General features: G+C 39.8%; 1 protein-coding gene and 1 long non-coding RNA gene across 11 annotated transcripts in view; both read left to right on the top strand.

Annotated features, from left to right (window-relative positions):
* dock4b (dedicator of cytokinesis 4b) overlaps window positions 1–8,035 on the top strand; it is a 120,506-nt gene extending 112,471 nt beyond the window's left edge. For 3 of the 4 annotated variants that reach the window (XM_042403105.1, XM_042403104.1, XM_042403103.1), the window contains 3 exons: window positions 1,963–2,079; window positions 2,813–2,874; window positions 5,603–8,035. In XM_042403105.1, coding sequence (XP_042259039.1) covers window positions 1,963–2,079; window positions 2,813–2,874; window positions 5,603–6,058 — 635 coding nt within the window. In that variant the 3' untranslated portion in view covers window positions 6,059–8,035. The remainder of the gene's footprint in view (window positions 1–1,962; window positions 2,080–2,812; window positions 2,875–5,602) is intronic. The other variant, XM_042403106.1, reaches the window with a different exon arrangement.
* Window positions 8,036–8,984: 949 nt separating this feature from the next.
* LOC121890649 overlaps window positions 8,985–25,583 on the top strand; it is a 39,023-nt gene continuing 22,424 nt past the window's right edge. For 3 of the 7 annotated variants that reach the window (XR_006093862.1, XR_006093864.1, XR_006093865.1), the window contains exons 1-3: window positions 8,985–9,091; window positions 10,062–10,126; window positions 13,211–13,379. This is a non-coding gene — a long non-coding RNA (uncharacterized LOC121890649). The other 4 variants (XR_006093863.1, XR_006093861.1, XR_006093867.1 and 1 more) reach the window with 4 other exon arrangements.

Genomic DNA, 25,583 nt, shown 5'->3' with positions numbered 1-25,583 from the left:
CCATGTGTGATCTGTAAATAATGCAGTGAGAGATAGATGAACTGCAACAGTATGGTAACTTGTCGCTTTTATGCATATGACGAAAGGTGCAAGAATTTACACGAAACCTGTGATTGTATGGAAGTGTAGTTTGTCACATCTTCTGTCTTGAACTGTTAATAAGGACTCCAGATACCAAATATAGAGTGTTGTTAAGAAATGATGCTCACTAGACTCTAGTTTGCCACATAAGAAAGAAAAACAGCCTTTTGTCCCCATTTGTGTATCAGGCTGCCACAATGTTCTGTGACATGAACGTGATTACATTTCTTTTTTTAGTGAAATATCAGCACATGAAGTAGCTCCTTGACTTGAAGTAGCCACTTAACAGCAAAGTTTTGATTGAATGTGACCTAAAAACAACACAAGGACAATCAGAGATTACTAACAAAAGTCAGTAAGTCAGTGAAAATGTAGAAGTTTATTTATATTTTAAAGTTTAATCCTTTATTTATTTATAAATATATCCTTATATTTATTCCGATTAAGTTATTACCCTACTCTCACACCAAATGTGGCATTGCACAGAGGAAGACCTTTGTTATTCTATTTTCTCTCTCTAGTCACGGCTTTTTCCCCCACAGCAACTACAAGACTAAGACTAAAAAAAAGTAATCGTTGAAAACAAATCTCTGATAAAAAAGAATTAAAATTTTTATCATCGAATAAAAACTAAATGATAATGTGAAAGACGACTTAATGGAAATATGAACTAATTGATGCGAAAAATGACCTGACAGACCTGTTGTACTAACATCTTGCATATCAATGTTGTGTCTCTGCTGGAAATGTTCACTGATGTCAATGTTTCGTGGAAGGAAAAGATTAACAGATTTATTAACTAAATTTACAATCCCTCTGAAAACAAAGACAACAAAACAGCTGGGACATATCACACATGAAAGACTGAGACAAACCCCAACATGCTGACCTGACGCGCCAGATGGTTTATTACACAGAACCATCTGAGATAACGTCCTTAGAAACTGATTGGAAAAGGGCAGGCACTTTCAAAAAATACTTGGCAGATGATTGGATGAACCATCTGTCTATCACCGTCTATCACAGACTATCACTACTCACTGTCATCACACCTAAACCATGCCCGTAGCTGCCAGTAGTTCTATTGCTGATTGGTCCAAACCACTGTAACCAACATGCTTAGAAGACATAAAAATATAACATACACATATAACATAAAAATAAATGAAACTAGACTAAAAATAACAATTATGAAATAACTAAGACGTGGCTAAAACTAGAGCTGCAATGGTTAGTCGATTAATCAATTAGTTAATTGACAGAAAATTAATCTGCAACTATTTTGATAATTGATTAATCATTTTGAGTCATTTTTTAATTTTATTTAGCCTTCTATGATAATAAACTAAATATCTTTAGGTTTAACTGTTGGTCGGGACAAAAAGAAGACATTTGAGGACTTTGCGTTGGGCTTTGGTAAACGGTGGTCAATGTTTTTGGACATTGCATAGAGTAAATGAGTAATCTATTAATTGAGAAAATAAACATATGACTAATCAAAAATGACAAAAATCAAAAGAGTGACAGAAAATAGCAGAACGGGGGATACCAGGTTGAAAAAATATTTTTGTGATTCTTGGCATTTACTGGAGGGTAATGCTTTACACACAGTAAGGCACTTCACTCTACATTGCACAAACTAGGTGCACTTGCACATTTGGTGTGAAACAGGCTTTACTGCAGTTTGACTCTGAAATCCAGAATGTGATCTTAATAAATGACTATGAACTGATCATTCTCACTATGTTATGTATACTGTATGTTACACCATTCATCTAAAACATGCATAATTCCACATCGTGTTTTCACTGTGTTCTCCATGTTGTCTTGTGTTATCCCATAACCTGTTGAGTGACTTGAGATGTTTCTGTGTACTGTAAGTGAGACCCACACCCAGTAGCTGGAGCCTAGACAGTGTCAAAGAGGGCGCGCCATCCTTCTCTGACTCTGTTGGCAAATTGCTATGCCCTCCTGTACCTCCTAGGCCACCATACTCAGGTAAACTGGCCAATCACAGTGAATCCTCTTAATGAAGAATGGTACTAATCTTCCACTCCAACTTTTGACACCTTCTTCTTCTTCTTACTGCGGCGTTTTCCATCTGAGGCTCTCAGCTACTGATTCTCTGCTCTTTATATCATCCACATACATACTGATGCCAGTATCTTCTTTACTAACCGGCTTGAAATGCTGATATTTTCTGGTATGAGATGTGATAGCTCCAATTGAAATTCTAGTCAATTCCCAGATTTGTATTTTTTCCTTCAGTCCCGTAGAGAAATGCTTGCCATTACATTTCAACAACAGTTTTTTCCACCAACAAACTCAAACTCTGTTTTAGTTATTTACTTATTTACAGATGCAACAGACTTGACTTATTCCCCAGTGCTGTCTGATGTATTGCACTGCCCAGCAGCGTAATAAGCAGATGGAGTGTTTTTTTGTTTTTTTTCCCCCTTCTTTTTCTGCCCTGGTTGCATAGGACAGTAACAGCTGTTGGATGTAGAAACAGCTTAAGGCAGCCTAAAGAACCTGCAGAACATCAGCGCTTATTTGATTCATTGATGCTTAAAGCCACTGGCCCCCTCAGCTCCACGTGTGTATGTTTGCGTGACTCATGCTGTGTCATCCTGGTGAATGGAAGAAAACGAATCCACTAATTTGAATTTGCCCTCTTTTCTTCTCCCTCTCTCTCTCTCTCTCTCACTTTCTTTCATCTGGCTGTCAGCAGGCTCCTCAGCTAAAAACATGAGGTCGCAGTCCCCTGCCCCCATGTCCAGATCGCCGCAAAAGGTTAGTTCCATCTGTGTTATTCACTCCCTCTGTCTGTTTGTGCACCGGTTAGAGTTTGGGCTTTTTTTAGTTTCTCTTTCTTTGCCTGAGACAGCCTGACCTTGCTCAGTGACAGCCTCAGGCTTTCATCCTGCACCGCTAACGTCTTACCGGCCAGCTCCAGGGTCTTTATCCTACTCTGTGTCAACTCAAGACTGGGGAGCTTTGCATTACTGCTCAGTGAAGCTGCTAACTGCTCCAGAGCTGCAGATTTTGTAGTTTTACGACTTAGCTGTCCCAAAGAAGACTCAAAACAGGACTGGCTGGAGGGCATTTATCGTGTTAGTTAAATACACACCTGGTAGACGCCAACTGTTGTCCACTGTGAGAGGATATCACCTGGCCTGCTTTCCAAAAACATTCAAAACAAGATGGATTTATTCAACTTCACTACATGTACTTGACAGTGAATTTGAATTTCAAAGTGAATGTTCCTTTCAGCAGCTCTCAACTGAGATGTTGAAACAACTTTTTAATATCTGACCTCGAGTGTTTTTCTGTTTGTCTACAGATAAACTGATTATTCTCACTTTGTCTCCAAGCACTGATTTATTGCTAACGAGCCTCTTTAGTAGTTAATAACAGTCTGCATAAGCAAAAGAGGTCCAGCAAAGGTTAACTAAGCGTCAAGTAAGCTCTTAATGAGGGTAAAAAGTTTGAAACTGTTGTGAACCAAGGCTTGTCTCATGCTGACTGTTTTCTTCTTTGTGGGCTTGTCACAAGCAACAGTGCTAAGCTTCCAGCTTTGTTGCGGGTGTGATGTCTTCTTACATGTGACAACTACCAAGGATGTTTGTGTGTGGTCTGTGTTTGTATGTGTGTATGTGTGTGTGTGTGTGTGTGTGTGTGTGTGGCAAAGAGAGAGAACAAGTCTGGAGACCAAAGTGTGAGTGACAGCTTGGCACTCAGCATGCTCTGTCAATCAGATTTGTGTGCGTGTTTGTGTGTGTGCACGTTCCTTGTCAGTGCTATGGCAATAGAAGAGGCCCGGAGCGAGGTACCAAGCTGCCCATCACAGCACAGCCAGCGACTGGTCCTCAGTGGACCTCCAGAAGGTCCCATCGTCTGGCACATGATTGCACACGCGCCAAGCACACACATTACTCAAAGCAACCAGGGGCCCATTACCAGACCACAAACCCCAGCACAGTAGTGAACCTGCAGAAAACACATGGTGCCAGTCTGACAGGGCGGCAGTTACTCATCTCCAGAGGTAGAAATGATATTTAGTAGTAGCCTCTGTGTGGAAAACTGGGTCAGGAGTTAAAGCTGCTTGGCACCATTTGATTAAATCTACCAATTTTCATCATGCTGGCACCAAATGTGAAAAGGTTTATCTAGTCGTGCATGTCAAATGGATACCTTTTTGTGCATGCCCCTTGTAGCATGAACAGTACAACCTTACAGATCAATTGTATACTCCACTAGATCCAATTAAGTTTTAGTAGATATAATAACACAATGGTGTAATTGCTTAGAAAAACATTTTGATGAGTGATCGGATTTTTGAAGGGGGAAGTGCAGCATATTGTGTTTTTTCATCTCGGTGCACAATAACAGTTGATGGAGTGGAAAAACCTGCCCTCTCAATCTGTTCACTGACTGTTTTTAGTATTTATTGTTGCTGTATGGCTTTGTCAGCACACGTGTCGGAGATAACAGAACAAGGGATTCATACAGTATGGTAGTAGCATAAGCATAGTACCATTTTATTGTGATTCTTTAAAAAATGTCAAAATACAATCTTAAGTAATGGTACCCAAACAACATGTTTTGTTCATTCTTTATACTAGTGGTTCCTAACTTGTGAGTCGTGACCCCCCCAAAGGGTCCAAATATTAATCACAGAAAAAAAGATTCTTTTACATAAAGTTGTTGTTTTTTTCCTGACTTCACTGAAATTTTTGGCTTTTTTCTTGTGAAATACTTTCTACATTCACCACTTCAATCCTTCATATAAAACAACTTAAATAGCAAAATCCCTCTTTTGTTGAACTAATTGGTAGAAACTGCTTCAGGGCTGTTAAAAACAATTATTTTAATTATCACTTAATCTACCAATCATTTTCTTACTTAATTGATTAATTGTATGGTCTAAGAAAAGAAAAACAAAAGAAAAGAAAAAAGGCCCATCAGATTTTCCTAGAGCCTTCAAATTGCTTGCTTTGTCTGACCAACATCCAAAACAAACATAAAATATAATCGGCTTATTGCACAAAAGACTATGAAAAGCAGAAAATTGTTGCAACAGGTATTGTTTGGCATTTATGCTAGAAAATGACTTAAATAATAACATCAGGCTGAAAATCAGTTCTACTCCACTCTCTAGTTGAACATTTCAAGTCCATCTTACCTCTGACCACACCAAGCAGTGATGTCATAGTGTACTGACACACCCTGTAGTACACCTCTGCATCATTGCAGCACGGTAAAGCACTGGAGGTCAGCAAAAACAGATTTTCAGAGAATTTTAAGATGGTCTATACTTTGATTGATGATCATCGAAATAGTTGCTGATTAATTTTCTGTCAATTAAATTATCAATTAATTGTTTCAGCTCTAAGCTGCTTCTTTTCAAGGGGTCATTAGCCAAAAAGATGGTGAATCACTGGTCTATGCAATGAAAATTTAAACAAGACATGAGAAAAGGAAAGTTTATGATTTCCTGTCATTCTTTCTCTCCCTTTAGACCACAGTGCCACCTTTCACCCCTTCGCCCACCGAGTGCCAGTCTACTAGCCTGGTCTCCAACTCCCCCGTCCTGTCCGGCAGCTACAGTAGTGGCATCTCCTCCCTCAGTCGCTGCAGTGTGTCGGAGGCGTCGGGCACTGAATTACCTACAGGTGACCACCCGACCCACCCGCTGCCTCCACCCACAACCTTGCCAAACTCTGTCTCCAGCAGCTCGGACGAGCCGATCCGCAGAGAGAACAAGACACCGCCCCCTTATAGCGTGTACGAGAGGAACAACCCTCGCAGGCCTGTGCCGCTGCCCCACAGTCTCTCCATCCCCCCACAGACGGACCCCCCAGCCCTGCCACCTAAACCTCACCAGCTCCGCACAGGCAGCATGAAGCTGGACGGAACCTCCGACCCCCGAGTCCCCAGACCAAGGCCTCTGCCCAGGAAGGTGTCCCAGCTATAGGTGCTGGTTTGGGTGGAGGGCTGAGGCTCGTGGCAGGAGGTGGAAGAAACACACTGGCGTATTTTGCACTTTTCTACTGGGCACTCACTTGTTTTTTTTGTGATCTTCAGCTTGGCATTCCTGACCTACACTCCAATAAAAGACGCAGGCCTATAGATTGACAGGCAGTCACAAAACTGAAGACACTGTCAAATAATGAAAGTCTCTTTTTGTATTTACTAGAGGGCATTGCATTGACTTTGACTCAGTCATTCCGCACTTTTAGCTCTAGTACATACAACAGGTCACCACAGTCAGTCGCAACATATGTTTACCAGAACACTCTAGAAAAACACAGTTTTGATAGATGTAATAATCTCAAATATATGTATATTGGTATATATGAGAATTGTTTTTGCCTTAAGTATTGGAAACAGAGTCTTTTATCCGTGAGTCTTGCACGTTTTTTTTTTTTTTTTTTTAACCACTCTGTACATTTGTACACTGTATGGCTAAAAAAGGTGCTAGAGGCCTCGAGTATGCATTTCAGTAAAGTGTAGTAGACAAGGGTGTGTTCCCATAGTCATATCCACACACGCAATGGTACAACAAAGTCACTTAGAATTTGTACTCTAAATTTATTACCATTAAATACTCTCTACACTCATAAGCTGCTGTTATACCTACATTTTAAGCCTGACTGTACCATGACATTTTCACTCAAAATAAAATATTTGGTAAACTTCGGCACAGTAATGACAGCAATTTTGAGTTATTGCCACCTTAACAAACCACTCTACTGCCATGCCTTCTCTAGGATATTTAAATCAGCCTCTTACCTATCAAACAAGTGAAGATTGACCCCATCAGCAATAAAACCATGAACCGTGGACCAAACACAAAGGCATATGTAGGTACAATGCATGCTTTGCTCAGAACTCGGAGTTTGCCATTGACCATTGCCATTTATGTGAACACACCCTATTCCTCCTGCATGATGTACAAGACAACAGATCTTTAGGTGGGGGGGGGGGGGGGGGGTTACCAAGTATTGTGCCAAAGGAAAATGTACAATGTGCTGTAAAGAAACTTTTTTTGGGACCTGGAATCAAGAAGCTTCGGAACTGCTCACCTGAAAAGACATTTTTAAGAGATTTGAAGAAAGAATTTTTAAAGTGATTTTAAGTTGACACCCAAAAATCCTAATTAAACTATAATCTACTGATCAGATGTAACTCTAGACAAGCACAAACAAGGTTTTATCATCTGTAATATGACCAGTACTGTTATTATGAATTCTCTATTTGACAAAGCAGTAATTGGAACAAGAGTTTCACTGTCAGCAGTGACCTTAAAACGCGTGAGGACTGACACTCTATTGGAAAAATATTTACAAACTAATCATTGTCAAATATTTGTACAGCTGAGATTTGCTTTCTGTTTGAATAGAAAGATAGATATGAGTTGACAGCACTATAAAAAGTTGCCCAGTTCAACCGCATTGCTGCTGTGAAGTAAGCATTCTATGGCAGACAGATTTCACACTGTTTTGTAAAATAGAGGACATTTTGGCATAAAATAATCATCAATCTTAAATTCAGTGAAACATTTTTTGAGATGGGGTGGTGGTGGGGGGGGGTTAGCTTTAGTATTGTTTGTATGTTTCATTTTTGTATGGTTAATTTACTCTTTGATTTGTTGTGAATTTTGAGATTAAATATTCACATTAATCAGTACTTGAGAACCTGTAAATTATACAATGAGATTAATGTAAGTATGCCAAATATTAAATTTGTGTATTACAATTAATGTAAATATGGTGTTTTTAACAAAAATGTAGCTATAACAATTTACAGCTTTGAATGTATTGTTGAAGCAGCAAATTATTATTATAAATGTTCAAACTTTTATGGTTTTGTGAGTGTAGAAAAACAAAGGTCATGCATTATGACACCTAACACATTTACAAGTTCAATAAACTACCCTATGTAATACAAATGGATTGAACAACAGATTTCTGTTTATTAGATTTACTGTGAGCTTGTCTTCTTTTATGGCGTGTTGAGGTTTCACTGAGGAAAAACACTCACCCACAACCCACATCCAGCAATGTCTCTGCCTTGGCCAAGTGCTCCAAAAAACCACATTGGGTTTGTATTGTTTGTGGGTGGGATGCCAGTTAGGGATCATGTGGTTGTCAGTGTGTTATTAAACTCTACTAGTTGGACACATCTCTTTTTTGGTTTGCGATCTGAAGCAGATCATGTAAAGTTCAGTACACGTTGCACTGTTCAAGTGAAACCACTCACTTTAGGAGAAAATAAATAGAGGGTGACTTCATGAGCCACAAAGTAGTCTACATCTTCACCACGCTAACAGGATTTACAGGCACTAATAGGATTGGCGAACACAAAGTGAACTGATAACAATTTAAGGAAATTGCTGGTGAGTTTGTGTATTTGAGGAAGCGCATGGTGGTAAATGCGTTCAGTACCATGAAAATGTTTGCTTACAGGTGTAGTTAGGTAGCACAAGGATGAAAGATGGCTATCAAAAAAGGTGAAAGTTGGTTGCAGTTTAGGTAACACTACATATAATAGTCCTTTCCTTGTGTATCATACTAGCAAACGATGGTACAATGGTGGCAATTTAGCATAATATGTTGGGGATACTAAAAAACAAGAACAAAGAAATAGAGCACTAAATTGTATCTGTTGAAAAGTAAACTAATGTAAAGATTTTATTGGACACATTCACAAAAAGTAGAGCAGTATGTTAAACTGTGATTTATTAATTTGACTAAAACCAAAAAAAAAAACAAAACGGTTATTGAACTAAAAATGAGGAGTCCTTAACATAATCTGTGAAACCAAAAATCATGCCAGAAATGTCCCTTTAAATGGCCACACCTTTTGGCTCACTTCCTGGTCTGGTGATGGAAGCAGGAAGTGATTTAAGGAAGAGGAATGATTAGCAATTCTTGGCGGGAAACCTGGATTATAAATCCATCACTACTTGACAGCACAGCAAGGCACTGTATTCAAACTTGTCAAGGTAAAGTACTGTTTTCTTGGGACTAACTAAAGAGATTGACCCATTGATCAGGCAAGATCAATTATTTTTGTCTGGGATCATTAATAAGTGATTAAAACACTTTTGAGGAAACTGGTTAGCTGTTTGGAACTGGAAAACGGAAACAATACTAGTATCAAATCACACACCAAAGTAAATTTCACTCACCAATTTGCACTGTTTTGGTTTTAATATTTAGAAAGTGAAGGTTATCATACCCAGTGTTTCCCCTGTATTCATTCAGCAGCGGTGCACCGGCCGCTGCTAAAGTTTCAGATGATCATTAATATCAACGGGCTACTAATGATTTTCACTCGTACACTGTACGAGCACAATAACACCCTTCGTTATTGTGGATTTTTTAGTCATCCTCCCTCTACGTGAAAGGTACAAGAGAAGCGTAGCTCCGTTAAGGCATAAGGCAGTGCGTGTGTGTGTGTAGTTGCGCGAGCGGCAGAAACGTGACGTGAAAGGAGCGGAGCAGAGGAAAAGTGTAGCAGTAAGTTGTCAATCTGGCAGTAAATGTACAGTACAGGCTGCGTGTCAGTTGATAAATGCTGCAGCTCCTCAAGGCAGAGAACATGCTCATCTATCGAAGGGGGTTAGCCCCGAAGTTAGCAACAACGCTTTAGCTTAACTTGACCAGGCTAACTTAAGGTGGACTGACTTTTAAGGTGGACCAGCAATTCTCAATGTGTCAATCTCAGCCGCTCTTTAACAGAGAACGGAGAAATGTCTGGCTGGCTGATGAGTGTCTTGAGTTTTTCAGATGCTGCCATTGTGCTTGTCATTGTGAGCATGTTAGCAAGCTAACGTTAGCATGTAGCTCAAAGCTAAATGCTGTGCAGCTCCACAGAGTTGCTTACCATGGTTGTAGACATGTTAGTCTTGTTAAGGCAAAGTGAAAGTACAAAAAAGTTAACTTGAATTTTATGTTGGCCTTCATATACAGGAAGTTGGTGACCATTTTCCCTCCAAAAACCATCATCGGCAATGCTACAGAGAATCTACTTTCAGGTAAAAACTCTTGGTTGGTGAACAAGGCACATGGTCATTTCTCCAAAGTAAATTGGAGACTTATTTTTAGGACTCTTGCAATGTTTGAAGAACTGTCTTGTATAATTTATACCTATGTATTATGTAAAACTCCTACATTTGCGTAGTTGTTGCACTGAAGACAGGACCACCAATAAATGAAATGACCAAATCATGATTTATGTCTTTGTAGAAACAATCATGACCAGGTAAGCTGGAGAAGTTATTCTTAAAAGTTTAAATTAATGTCCAATTTCAGTTTGTGCCAGCCAGATTGACACTAAATTTTATTCTACATAAAGATGTAATTAGCTCGCTCTCTAATCTGCTCCTCTCCATAAATTATATATGATTGGACAGCCGAGCAAAGTGGCAAAGCCTGGAGAAATCTCCCTCTGGTACATGCGGTTCAGAGGCAGTGGATGAGTAACTGTTGTGTAGTAACAGAAGACACATTCACACAGGGAAGCAAGTTCCCTGTTCATCACAAAGCATCTAATTACCCCACCGCCACAGTTGAACTGAAGACTGCTCTGGCTGTATAATCAGCACAACGGTTGTGTGTTGATGGAACTGCACTGCTTGACCATGGGACCTTGAACAATTGCGAATTGTGTGTGCAAATTGTGTGTATTCCCTAACTACATATTATATTCCCTATAAACATACTGTGTGTGCGGGGCGGTGATCGGGGGACGAGCACACTTCACCTGTCAGCTCTCATCATAATTGTTGGTGGTTGGCTGTAATTTGACAGCAATTATCATGTCAGGAATGAATTCCCCGCTAATCGCAGAGTCTCCTTGCAACAGAGGGCACATATTGCAGCAACAGGAGAGACATGCCACCGCCATTCAGCATGCCTGGGAGAATTGTTGTCAGTTACAAACCTCCACGGGCTTGTCAATCTGCCCATTATTGAGAGAAGAGCCGCATTCTGCTTGTAGTAGCGGGGAACAAAGCCCGGTTAAAGGACAGGAGAGAGCTAAGCAGGCAACAAATTTCTGCTGATCCCAGACGTTGACATTTTGCATTTGTGGGCACAGATAGCTTCCTTACAACAAAAGGAAGCATAGCTGGCAGGCACGCAGCTGTAACAGCATGTAAATATTATGAACCTGCAGAGCTGCCTGTAATTGTAAAGATGTTCAGCACATTTCTAAAAGATGCAGCATTCATTACATCCAGCACAAGGTTTTCTCAGAGCAGTTTAGCCCTATTATACAAGCACTAAACATCCTCCGTTTATAGCATTCATGGGTGATGATATATAATTATCAGGGGACGGGCAGTGCTAGGTATTAATTTAAAGTTGCCTGAGGCGAATTTTGGAGAACACACAGCCGCAGAGAAACCCAAGGTGTTTGTCTCGCTCTGCACATCTCTCCAGGGAGAGGAGAAGCTGGAGCAGCACTGCAGGGAGCAAAGAACCTCCATCTCAGAGGCACACTGAAGAGAAGTTTCAAAGGGAAACTCACAAGAATAGATGGCGTGTTTTATCTTTCTGCTCCACTCCTATATCTGCTCTGTTGTGTTCAGCAGCTTATGGGGGATTTTCACCTGACAGCTTCAAATACTGCAGGTTGTTTTTAATGGTACGATGAGTGAAGTTTAATTTTTTGACTTGTGCTGTCCTCAGAGGAGGACTATTGCCTCAGCTGAATGGGGAGTTGTCTGCTAGTTTCAGATTTCCAAATGCTTTGAATGCTGAAGAGGAGTACAAGATAAAAAGAGATCAGGGAAATGCAGGTGTGTATGTATGTGTGTGTGTGTGTGTGCGCGCGCATGCGTTCTTGGAAGAGATATGTGCAGATTTGTGCAGTATTTTTCTAAAACCACTGCAGGAAGGTGTAGGGCAGGGTTCAACCTTTGAGCTAACTAGATGTAGGAAAATGACTTGAATGTTAAACATTCAATCTGTTATCACACTTTGTGGCAAAGTAAATATCTTCCATAAAAAAGTACTTTATACTGGTAAATAAACAATTTAATTCTTTGTTTAGACAATAAGTGATGCACCTTAAAACAAGACCAATATAACAGACAAAATACATGAAATGAAACCTTAAAATTATTAATAATTGTAGGAACAATGCATTTAATGCATAATCTCAAAATTACTGTATGTTAAAAAATACAGACCATACTGTTTGTCAGAAAACAAGCAAGAAAACACCTTCTGTGGGTATCATATAACTGTAGCATTACTAGTACTAATTATATAACTTGTTAATCATGTTCCTACCATTGGCAGTAATACCGTCACCCCAACATTTATCAGCATAAAACAAAATACTGCGCATAAAACTGATTGAAAACATTAACGTTTTCATGTTTTAGATTTACTGATGTCACCAGATTCTTGTTATCTGCATGTACATTAAACAATTTTTAACACAACAAAAAGGTGCTTTTTAATATTTTTTGTCTGCCTCTATGTTGGATTAAAGCTTTTAAAATAGTAGAATCTTAAGTATGCTTTAAACAAAGTAGAAACCCTGAAGAACAGTACAAGCTCAAGTCTCTGTAAGCTTAGAGGCTAGAAGTTGCTTGAAAATTGCGATTTTGAAAAAAACCTTTGCACATCACAGTGTAGCTGTTCCACTGTACATTCATCTTAGATTCTAGGTTAAAGACGGTTTTGTTTTTTATAAAAGGAATCAGTAGAACACAGTCTGCACTTGAACTTTAGACTTAAATATCACACCAGACTATATTCATTACACCTTGTATATCAGGGTACATACTGTTTTGATTCCAATCTTATAAACCAAACCACAGAACTCTGAATTTAGTGATTTGTGTGTTTTAACCTAAATCAAGAGCTTTCAATGCATTTACACTCATGGAAAAACACAATAATACCTGACAATTTTGAAGATATGTTTTCACCAAACAGTGATTAATTAAATGAATTTATATCAACTTTGGTAAATGACATAAATACTACTGGAGGCATTTTATTTAAAATAAAAAAAAGGTATGCAATCCCTTTTGCACCTGAGACCAACACTTGAACCACACTGCTGCAGTTCTCTCATTTTCATACACCCCTATCCTTCCCAGTGACTCATCCTCCGAAGGTCAGAAAAAATGGTGACCCTGTTTACTGAGCTCTCGTGCCTGCTGAGCGTCGATCCTGGCTTCCACTCCAGCCCTCGTGCTTCAGTAGTCCGTGTAGCCGGACCAGAGGGCAGCTACATCGAGACTCGCATCAGGCCAGCCATGTTAAAAGGTACTCTTTTGCCCTTATCTAACCTTGCTGTCACCCAGCCTCATTCTCTGTGGGGTGGATATTTAATTAAATGTTAGGCCTTCTCCGTCTCTGCTCTCTTGGGTGATCGCCTTAGTTCTGCCTGGCTAGTTTGGCTGTGAAGAGGCCTTTCTTGTTTCTCCTACACACATGAATAAACATAAGGTCAGGTAAGATTTTTAAGCATTATCCCCCATAAGGGTTTGCTGTTGAGTTAAAAAACCAGCTCAGGGGGCAGTAGGAAAGTAAACCTCTGCCAGTGTAAAGTGGAGTACTTCGGGCTAGAGTAGCTTGAGAGAGAGTATAATTTAATATGCTTAAAGGGATAACCGCCATGAATGGAGAGTGACATAATCGGGACAATCACACATGATACTGTTTGTGTTCAACTGCTTGCTTCCAATGTTTCCCTCAGCTAAAATCATACAAATTGGAGAAACAGTTTGCAGGGAAAAAAAAAAAAAGAAAGCCTGCTGTACAGGAAAATATAAGGCTGTCAACTCAGTTAGTTATTAAGTGTAGAAAGCTTACATTCTAATATGTACATAGCTACCTACAGTTCTTGCATGCTGTGTACAGTCTTTTAGAGAAAAAGCTCCTTATGTCCACTGTCTTCTTTTTTAGGAGGCATTTCATTGCTGTAATATTGTGGGTTGATACAAAAAACAGTAAAGGACAACAAGTTTTACAGTAATTAAGTAGATGTGGATTATAACTAGTTCAAAATCACTGGTGCTAAAGTCACTTACAGTGATGCTAATGTTACTTACTATAGTGTAAGCTATTTCTGAAGCTCTAAAGAACTGCTCAGTCTGATGAAGTTATACTGTTTTCATGATGCTCCACATTGTAGACTGGTGGAAGACTGTATTCAAGTGCATTAGCAGTGTTGGCAGATAGGACTGGCAAAAAGTAGCTCAATCAAAGCCTAGAACCAACCCAATTGTCATAAAGCTAGTGTATTGATCCTATTGCCTCCAGTCTTCTTTTTTATCTGTATAATTAGGCTAGAGTCAATACCAGAGTAACAATAACAGATATTTATAATAGAAATCATAACTTTTTCAGATTTTAGATAATGTTACATTTAATGTAATTTTCCCTCATATGAGCAGCTGCTGCAGGTGTTTTACCACAGAACTCTGACAGAATTATAACTGGGATAGGCAATAAGTTTCAATTTAGTTGTAACAACCTGAAAGGACGTTTGGTTTAGACTGTCATTGAACTGATGCCATGTTCATGTCATTTATGGTATGGAAAGATTGTTAACTTACAAGTGTTCATGTCATCAGGACTGTTAGCATATGATTATAGAGTCGGTTGTGTAAAGATTAATTGACAATATAACACCACACAATTAAATGTGAGTTTATTACAGTGAACATCTGTCTTTGACTGATGTGACGCTTCTATGTTTGTTTGGTCTTCAGGTACTTCCATAATATGAAGTTAGACATGTTGGAGCTTTCAGAAAAAAATTCCAATCATAATTGGGACCTGGATGTTGACGTGAGCGCAATTTACAAATCGGAAATTCATAATTATGATAATTCTGATATGACATGAATGCTGCATTAGCCTTCTGGACTCTGTTGACTGGGAAAGACACCCTTGCTTGCTAAACCATTTCATATTTGGAAATTTTAGGCCCCAGAGATGAACAAACCATAGTGTACAGTATAGTGAGTAGTGAAATCCATCCATATTTGAGCCAGAGAACAGTAAAGAAGCTGTGAGAGAAAGAACCACAGGGGAATACAGAATAATTTTAGAAGTTGGAAGAAGAGGTTTTCGGTAGCAGCGCAGTCGAGAGGGGTCAGATTTCAGAACACAGACTTTGCAGCGTACACTTTGTAGAAACCGTCGCTGTACATGGAAAAAGTAAGAGCACTAACAGTAGTGGGTGTTTTTTAAAATATGTTGGTTCTGTGAATACATGTAACATTCAAGACTTATATACACTAGTATCCAACAATGCTTTGTGTAGCATACAGACTCTCAAATCAGAGCTTGGCAGCAGAGCTAACGGCAGCTGCGCGAATCTCCTTTGAATTTACAAAGTGGTTATGCCTTCTCTGCAGAGTTCAACAAAAGCAGCTAACTGGCTGCCAAAAGAACAGCAGAAAGACTTTTGTTTCTATGGCATTCTGCATACTTTTCATTGTGCAGCTTGTTTTTGACTGCTCTCAAATTATAAATGGTGTTTCAAAAGAAAACACTGTCAGAAGCCCAAGTATGTGATGAAGGTGGGTGGGGGGGGGGCTTGCGGCGGGGGGTAAGCCACAGGAAGGATAATGCACTGCTTGAGCACGCATGGTTTGATTCCTGCAGGAGAATGAGTTTACTGGGCTATTGCCGCTTCAGTTAGACAGCACAGAATTGTTCTTTTGTTCTGGCAGTGAAGCTCTGGGGGGGTTTCTCACAATGAATTCCTATTGATTTTTCTGGTCATGTCATCAAATTGTATGTGGCTTGAATTGTGACTACTGTTTTCTCATCTGCTCCCTGAGGTTCCTCTCCTCTATAAAGTTTTTATCCTATTTGGATGAGGCAGAACTAAACAAAAGGCAAGAAGAATGAAAGCTTGAATAAACCTGGAAAACAGAAGTAAACACAATGATTAGACCTGCCATTTAAGTCATCTTGTTCAATAAAGTTCCAGGAAAGTTGATGGATTTTCATCTTGCGCCATTTTTTTGTTGTTGTAAAGTTTAGGCTACAAAACAGACACATGATGTTTTGATGTTACCTATGAGGACATGCAATGTTTGATACAGTCTCACTTGTTAGCAAACTTCTAATTTAATATTAGCAAACTTAAATTACTATGAAATTGCTGAATTTATGACTCTTCTCTTCTACCTATCTATTGTACCTTTTTAATAGGCAAGATGAGATCTAAAAGATGCACAAAGTTAAAGACATATAAATATGATTTGAAAAAGAATACAATTAATGTAGGCTAATTGCCTTTTGTGACCACAGTAGCTGCTGTTCAGCAAAAGACATAGTCTTGTTAAAAACCAAACAGCAACTACCATGACTTAAGAAGCAAATGTGGAAGTACCTTGAAGTGCAATGCCACCGACATACGCTATTTGCTGGCTCCAAAAAATCCCTGGCTCCAATTGACTCCCACTGAAAAAGCGTAAACATGTCTAAAGAATGTTTTTTTTTTTTTCAAGAGGTCATTATGGTCTCAATCACTAAATTCAGGCACTCTAATAAGTGTGTGAAAATGATTGCTCTCTTAATAAGATTTAAAGTTATAATCTCGAAGATTTTCACTTAAATAAATGTCTGTTAATATGCTGCCCTCAGTATATGTGCTGTGATACACCTTGGCAGTTAGACAAACTCCGTCCTGACATCACGACTGTGGAGACAGTTGTCCATTGTCCACAGGTTTAATGACATAAGAAAGAGTAAAACTAAAACACACAAAAGGCATAATGAATACAAAATGCTAATTTAACAATTGTAACAAAATTTCCATCACTCAGTGGTTGATCCGCCAGAAAGGGTAGGCAGACCTAACGCAACAGATCGCTCTTCAATTCACTTGTGCTAGCATGACGTCACACATCGACGCTGTTTGGATCTCTGGGAGTGAGGTCCAAAGACAAACCTGCAATTACCACTTAATGCCATATGGTGCCGCCAAAGAGAATGAAATGATTATCTTCGAGATTACCAATTATAGTAGGCTTTTATGTCTGCTGTGTGGGCATGATTGACAGCTGTGATTGACAATTCACTTACCTGCTCTATTTCTTTCTGTTAGTAAAATACCATAAATAGTATTTTGTAAATACAAGTACTTTGTGACTAACTTTAAAAAGACACCACAGCACACATACACTGAGTCGGAGAACTTCTGTTAGCATCTACACTGTACTGCACACACTCTGGTATGCTATAATTTTCACACCAGGCATCTTCTCTCTCATTCGCTCTCAGTGTGATACTGCAGCCATCTGTTAATGTGCTGCAGTCTTAATTATGCTCACATCACACTAAGTCAATCAGAGGTGCGCCTGAGCCAACTGTAACACACCTAGCAGGGGCTTTACGGATCGATAAACTATCCTCCCAGGACTACTGAAGCTATACCAGCTTAGCCCTTTGCAGTCACTTAGTCTCGGCACAAGGGTTTTTTTTTTGTAGAGGTGCTTTAAAAGACATGTTTGTACACACTGTATCTGAAGCTGAATATGCAGATATTGTGTCTGTGGTCATTTAGTGGTAATACCTTTTTGCATGCATTTCATCCCAAACAGTATAGATTTCTCATGGTTCACTGGTCTCATGATCAGTGATCCAGCACTGACAGCCATGTTGCTTCAGTGCACATGGAATGGTGGATGTAAAATTAGAAAAATGATGTGTGTGTTGTGCTTTCACAAACCTATTTTACTCAAGTGTTGTGATATGAGTTTAATTTTGTGAAGAGCTTGGTAAAGTGGTGTACTATATTGGCTGGTCCGCCTTGTATGATTTTTGCATAGCTGTATGTGACATTTTCAAGGCGTCCGGCTTGACATCAGTTGCATTAAACATTAGCAGCAGGCTGAGCAAACTGTTGTTGACACAAAGCAGTGGTAGCAGTGAAGCCAGCAACGAACAAAAAAAGTGTATTTAAAAATAATGAGCTGCGTGGGTTCTCAGAGTGCCAGCAATATAAGCTACTTATATCATGAACCTTAACACAGATTAACATAAGGCTATCTCAGAGAGGTGGTATTTTAGTTAAATATTAGGATCCTACAGAAAAAAACAAATTGGATTTTCCTGAGCATACAACTCCTTGACAGTAATCCAAGGGGAAACATAGAGTCCTATACCATCTTATAAATAAGAAAACTTCCCACTTATACTTTCTAATTGGCTCATTTATTGTTTAGTGGGTGGCTTATTTAATGATTTCCATTTGTTTACTGCAAAATAAATAATACATGCAATGTGTTAAATAGAGTATGACTTTTCTGTGTTAAGCAGCAGAAGAGGCCTTCTCTAACACAGCAAGACTGCATGAAAGGGACATTTCTCTCACCATTAGTAACTTGTAGCGTTCATAGCTAACTTTCCATCGTTTGGATTTCATCCATCCATGATGTAAAGAAAGGGGTTTTTAGAGAAAGGAAAAATAAAAAGGCTTATAAATGAACCTAACAGTCTGCTGGTTTAGTTTGTGAGTTATGAGGAACAACACACCCAACATGACCTTTATGCACAGTGTTACCTGGAAGTTCTGTGTAAACATAGCGCCAGGGTGTTATTGGTCTACAGCGTCAGTTTACTGGAGCGTGTAATGCGTTCTTGAAAGTAACCTTGGCATTAAATATCATTCATTCAAGCACTAATGATCAGTCTCCACCTAAAATGAGTTGGATACATGGGACACTGTTTATTTACCTGCTGATAACTTTTCACACTTCCTAAAATTTCTGCCGTTTGCTTGTGCATGTTTCACTTAACCATTGACATTCAGCCAACCTCATTCCAAATCATCTCTTGGTTCAAAAGTTCATGTGAAGAGGCGCCGTTGTACAGAGTGTTAGTTCTCTGCCCAGTCTGCTCTCTCTCCCTCAGCGGGTTATCGGGCTCCATCGGAAGCTTGGCTCTAATCTGCCGGCTTGGGGGGGTGTTTCCTGCGTCGGGGCTGTGGCCCAATCCATCTGTCTTCATCAGTGAGCCGGGGCGGCTGTGGGCTTGGGCCAGCAGGACCCCGCTAAGCACCAGCTGCTAGCTGCCTTTTACACTGATTCCCACCAAGTGGGACATATTTACAGTACAGCAAGCTGCCCGGTAAGATTGGAGGACCTTTCAGCTCTTAGCACCTCGATTTTTCTTTTTTCTCTTGTGGTTTCGCTCTGTCTGTTTACCCCCTCAGACTGTGAATACCCTCCACAGCCTTTGCTTTATATGCCTATTTATCAGTTTCTGTATCAATGTGTCTGCCTGTCTCTCATATTTCAGGGTATAGAGGTTGACATGAGTGCAAAAAGGGTGTGCACGTCAGTTTGTTGTTGGTCCTTTGCACCAGAAAAGGCTTTTGACAGTTTACGATGGATGGGCGATATAGTTGTTGGTTTAATGATGCCATTTATTTACTTAGACTGCCAAAGATATCTCTCACAGGCACTCAGCTTGCCTCCACTAACACATGAAGCCAAACAGAAAGTTCAATCTATAGATATAAGATAATTGTTTTTTCAGATGTCATTCCCACCATGATCACTGTTGCCATGGCTTCAGTGTATGATAGAGGCTCAAACTGTTATTTTCAACCTTTTTTTCCCTCCTGAGGCTTTGTTCAAAATCACACCATCATTCACTCATTCATTACTCCCTATACAAAAGACACTCAATAGTTTATTCAGTCGTAGTTGAGCAATAAATTGAAAATTTGGACATTTATCAATCATCATTTTGTCATCACTTTCACCTTCAAGGTCACACAACAGTTATTTCTGATGGTTAGCAGAAAGTGTACATGCCATGGATACTACTTTTTTTGTTCCATTGTGGACTTTTTGAGGGTAGTATGGTGGACAGTAAATATTTCAACTGCCTGTTGCTGTGTTCTTTGCTTTGTTCCTCAACTCCTCCATCCGTTTGCCCATGTCCATCTATAACACTTTCACGATAATGATGAACTCAGCTCCTGCGTACCCCTCTCTAGCTTAAAGAAATGGTTTTGGTCACAGCTCTTAATAATTAAAAAGACAAGTTCAAGAAATATGCTGCTGAAGTGCAACGATTTGTTAATAGATAGGATGCAAAAGTGCACTACTACTACTACTACTTCCTCTGCTCAGTCAGTAATAGAGGCAGGTGACCCTGTAGAGTGGGTCACAGTGACTGGATTGATTTGGAGGGGCTGCTACTTAGCATGGCGAGACACTAAGATAATTACCTCCCTCATAAACACCAGGCTGGCCTTTAGCTCCTATTGAATAAGGCCACAGGCTCTGAACGATGAGACTGAGGAGACCCAGAGGCCAGGGTTCCTTCCTATGGAAATCAATTTTGGTCTAAATGGCAATGAGATTAGCACAGTACTGATCTGATCCTTTGATTTTTTTTTTTCTCTCTTCTTTCCAACTCCCCACAAGCTCCCCTTTCTATTTCAGCTGCCCTGGAGTATTGTCATGTGAGCAAATGTAGATTAAGTAGTGTGTCTTCATCAGACGGGAGAAGTAGTGGAAATGTCACTTGAAAGCGTACTAGCAAATCACATGATTTATTTTAAGCCATACTAGCGGCTTGACTAAAGGTGTGGCAATGTCGGTTTGTCAGTCCACCACTTTGGTTCAGACTGAAATACTGTATCTCAAACTTTACTGGATGGATTTCCATGACATTCAGTGAAAAAATTCATGATCCCAACAGAAACCTGCTGACCTGGGTGATCCATGACTAGCATTTAAACCCCACTATGTGGTTGTTATTTTTGTTTTTTAGTGACAGTCCTGTCAGCCTCAGCTCTACTAGAACTGTGCTAAATAGAAAATGTTACCATGCTAGCACGCTAATATAGGGAGCATTGAAAACATTATAAATGCTAAACAACAGCATTGTGAGTATGTTAGCATTTAGCTCAAGGCACTGCTAGTACAGCCTTACAGAGCCAATAGCATGGCTATAGATTCTTTGTGTTGCACAAATTCTGTAACACTTATTTAACAAGAAAGTGTCACGTGATCTGTTTTACTAAAACAAAAACCTTGTCAAAGTGGCTTAAAATTGTTAGCATGTGAAGCACGTGCATGTGAACATGCAGCACAATAAAATTGTTTAAAAAAAAACAGATATCCAATATCAATACAATATCCTCGTCTACTAAAAACAATCCCATTCCTTGTGAAGCATTGTTTGAATGATACAATGGCAAATGAAGTTTGTCTTGTAAATTATTCCAATATGAAAAGGCAGTTTTGCTAAAGTCTAGAGAAGCCATTTAAGATTGTTCATAGCATGTGTACCTCAATACAATCCATAGACAAATGTTGATGACAGCAACAGAATTCATCTTGTAAAATAAAATAAGCTTTAGCGTGACATACCACAGCATGTTACCGCACATGTGATATTTTGCTCTACACACTTACCTGACAAAGATGGAGATTGTATGTCCTCTGTGATTGCAGCAAGAGCCATCAACTGCATGCTCTCCTACAGCGTATGCAGTTGATGCTCCGGGAAATAATGAAATATACCTGCTGGCGTTCTTTCATGTGCCGGTCTCGTCTTGATGTTTTCAACAGCGAGGGATGAGGGTAATACACTCTAGCGTTGGCAGTCACGCTACAATAAAGCACGATGTGTGACAACAGCATCGCTCCGATTGATACTGATAGTACAATGACATTTCTTGGCAGGCCAATAAAAGAAAATGTCTGCCCACCATCTCCAGCGCTGCTCATCCTATAGTGAGTCAACATGATCCCATGGGCAGGGTTGAATGGGAGCCTAGGCATGCATGTACTGTACATATGTGTTTGGTACAGTATGATGTGATTGCATTCTCATAATGGTTTGTGTGTGTGTGTGTGTGCTGGGGTTCCTCTGACAAATGGAAAGGTGAGTGTACACCCGTGCCCGTTGAGCACTTGAGGTATTTCGTAGCTAATTCTCTATTTATATGTTTCAGTCACACCAACCAAACTCTACTACAAGTGACATGTCCTGTAAATAAATGTGTGGCTTAGTGAAGTGCCTATTTAACTATGGTTTATTTTGACTGCTGTGAGCATACAGTATTTAATAATCTTTTTTCTATGCGTGCGTGTTGATACAGACTTTGGTGTGAATCAGAGGAATCGCAGCCTCTGCAACCATCTGAGCAGGTTCTGCAATATGTACAGCAAGGGGAGAGGTGGCGTCGAGTGGGAATAGGCCGCTCTGTCTGGAAGAGAACAAAAGACAGATCCTACCTCAGGTTTCATTCTCACACATGATATATTAGACGGCACATCAGCTTCTCTTCTGCCCACCTTCATTTCTCTGGGGTTGTGGTACTGCGACAGTGAGCATCAGAGGCTAATTGTGTTGGATCTAGACACAGTGAATCTGCATGGGCCTCCAATTCTCTTTCTTTTTGGCATATCTGTCTTATTTTTTAGTTTGTCCAAGGGCGACTGCATGCAATTGTCATTGGATTAGGCAATGCAGAGCCTTTTTTTATTATCAGTATTGGACCCACTCTAGCCATCACTTGATTGATGTCTGCCTTTTTTTGCCTTTCACCTATGTTGAAACATAGCCAAAACACTGCTTTCCTGCAGAATGTTACTCGGTTTTTCGTCATTTTCTCATAATCTTACTCTTTTTTTCCTCTCTCTCTCTCTCTCTGAGGGATTATCCCTGAACCTTAAGCTCGTGTTCCATCCTAACTGTGTCAAACTCTTAAGATATGCAGTAAACAACGCTGGCATCGGAAAGCAGAGTAGAACAGAGACTGTGCCATATGTGCTGTGCTAGGGACAACATGCATGTTTCTCTATGAAGATGCTTTAAAATGTTAATTGTTGTGCTCTGTGTTTAATCATGGGAGAGAACCTGCCTCCTAAATATAGCAGTGCTTCCTGTCCGTGCTCACTCAAACGAACAGGGCTGATTTATATTGCATAGGGATGACATTAAAGACAGCTTCCCTACAGGATTCTAACACCAATATTCTATGCACATTTTCAAAGCAGTGTTGAGCTAAAAGCTGTCCAGGAAGCTCTGTGTTGAAAGCAAACACAGAAGAAAATCAAGCAAAATTTGAAATGGAACATAAAAGGCCTTTTGTTTCTCATGTTTTCCTCCTTTCTCTTCTGGCTCCAAGCACACCTCCATCTCCCAATCCCACCTCCATCTTGCTCAAAAAGCTGCATCTCCCATCAATGCCCCCCCCTCCAAACCCCCCCCCTCTCTCCATCTCTCCTCCAGCAGTTGATTTATTATGCCTGTTACTCAGTGAGGGCATCATAGCGCCGCTGAAAGCAGCATGCCGTTTGCAGGGCACCAGCGGCGCCTTTGTCTGCGAGGCACGCAGCTACCAGCAGGCCTTTGGATGCTTGTTGCCATTTCCACTCTCAAATTTGATTGCTGCAGAGAAATGAAAGCCATATCATACCACACCTCACGTGGGGTGCAGAAATGAATATTTCCTCTCTTTTACTCACAGCTTGGTTCATCTCCTTTCTTTAAAGACCGGTGAACTCCAATCTGAAGGTAGTATCAGATGGAATTTGTCTTTGTGTCTGCTGTGAACGGTTATAGTCAATGACGTTGATTTCACAGTGTGCCAGATTTCACTAGGCTCTGAGTAATTTCTTAAAACTGCACAGTTACCAGTGTCTGCCACTTAAACACCACTGATGTGTGATAAATTATGATACTTTTCTGTTCTGTTTGATCCGAATGAATATAAAAAATGTGAAAGAAATTGGAAATAAATTACTGTGCTGGTTTTGCAGTTCTTGATGTTTAGGCAGATTTTACAGTGCACTGCCCCAGACTCGTTATCAGTGCAGAGGAGCAGAAACCTTTAAAGAATGAAACTTAATCATTTAGCATAGTGTTTCTGTCTGATTGCTTTGAATGTAGCTATAGATATGATGCGCCCAATTCATACGCCTCTTTTTGTTGGCAATGGGACAGATAAACAATATTCTTTGCAATAAATTCCAAGTATATGAGAATAACTATTCTATTTTTTTCTATTTACTGCACAATATCCTCATCTTATCAAATAGGTTTAGTCTATAATTGAGTTCTCAATGCACTATTACACGCTTCCAGTGCACTAAGAATATTTCAGTCTGTTGCTGAAATATTATTGTAATGTTGCTCCATGTATGCTGGATGTGTAAATATGCAACCATTTGGATTATTTTATAGTATTATACTCTTTAAACTGGCCTTCATGTTTTTCTTGGTGAAGAAAATCCTTTTCGTCATGTGACAATGTTTAAAATGAACAGTCACTAATGACTGATGGACTGATGGTTGACTCTTGAACCTTAAGAAATGAACTATTCTTCCATGTTCAGATGGAGAACACTGTGGTGTCAGAGAACTTTCACAATTAGTCATCTTCAAAGTGATTTGACACCCAGAGGAGCAACCTAATGGTACAGGTTCTTATTCATTATAGAGATCTGCGGACTTGTTGTTTTCGTGGCTCAGATGTCAGGATAGAGGGGAGCCACAACACACTGACCCCATCTGAAAAACAGCTTGTTTGTTCTAATTAGAGACACCGATGACATAGAGTCAGCCACAGAAATGAAAGTGGAAATTTTCACCTATGTTTATCACTGCGTCTCAGGTTTGAAGATATACTAATTCTTAATTCATGAGGGCAAACAAACATGCCAAATGTAAGCCTGGGTTTTATTTGTGCGAGGGAGCAAATCCTCAGGGACTTTCAAGTGATGGGAGACCAATTAATGTAGTCTGTGGCTGTGCGCAAATATGCTGTCAAGGCAGCTGTTTGTTGTGGAGCATTTTACCCTACTGTAATAAGTTAAACCTGCAAGAATTGGTTGACCTCTAGAAAATTAATTAATTAGTGTCAACAACCAAATTCATAGAGTGAAACACTGAAACTGTTGCAGCAAAAATCGATGACACATACATCAGAATCAACTTTAAAAAGTGCAAAGGGCTTTATAAATCATTTGGCTCTGTAATTTACTTTGAACATAAAGAGGGAAGCAATACATGCAGGGAATTGGTTGACTCAAACAGCACTCACACTTGCAATTATTTGGACTGTGTGGTGCTTGGATGCGAATTCATTATCGGTGAGATTTTGTATGCGTTAGGTAGGATTCACACAGTCCCTCTTCCCCCAACAGGTGTTATTTCCCTTTGGGAGGCTGAAAATGGGGCTGTTAATGAACTCACTGCCAATCCCACACATGTAGCTCTCTGTCAACACTTCCTTTACAGGAATAATCTAAGTGGTCTGGGAAGTCGCAAGTTCTCACTTTGCATGCATGTGTGAGCAGTGGTATACTTGTTTGTGTGAAACTTAACAGCAGCTCCTCACACTCGACACATTCACACTGCCACATGAGAGGGAACCGAGGATTGGTTATATGAGTATATGAGACCAAGTGCAGGATCATTTGCACTTTCCATCACCAGTGCCAATAAATGATGTCCACAACTAGTGTTCAAAAT

Source organism: Thunnus maccoyii, chromosome 23, assembly GCF_910596095.1.
Source record: "Thunnus maccoyii chromosome 23, fThuMac1.1, whole genome shotgun sequence".
NCBI classification, from domain to species: domain Eukaryota; kingdom Metazoa; phylum Chordata; class Actinopteri; order Scombriformes; family Scombridae; genus Thunnus; species Thunnus maccoyii.
Note: the sequence above shows the minus strand (reverse complement) of the source record. Positions and strands in the feature narration are given on the sequence as shown.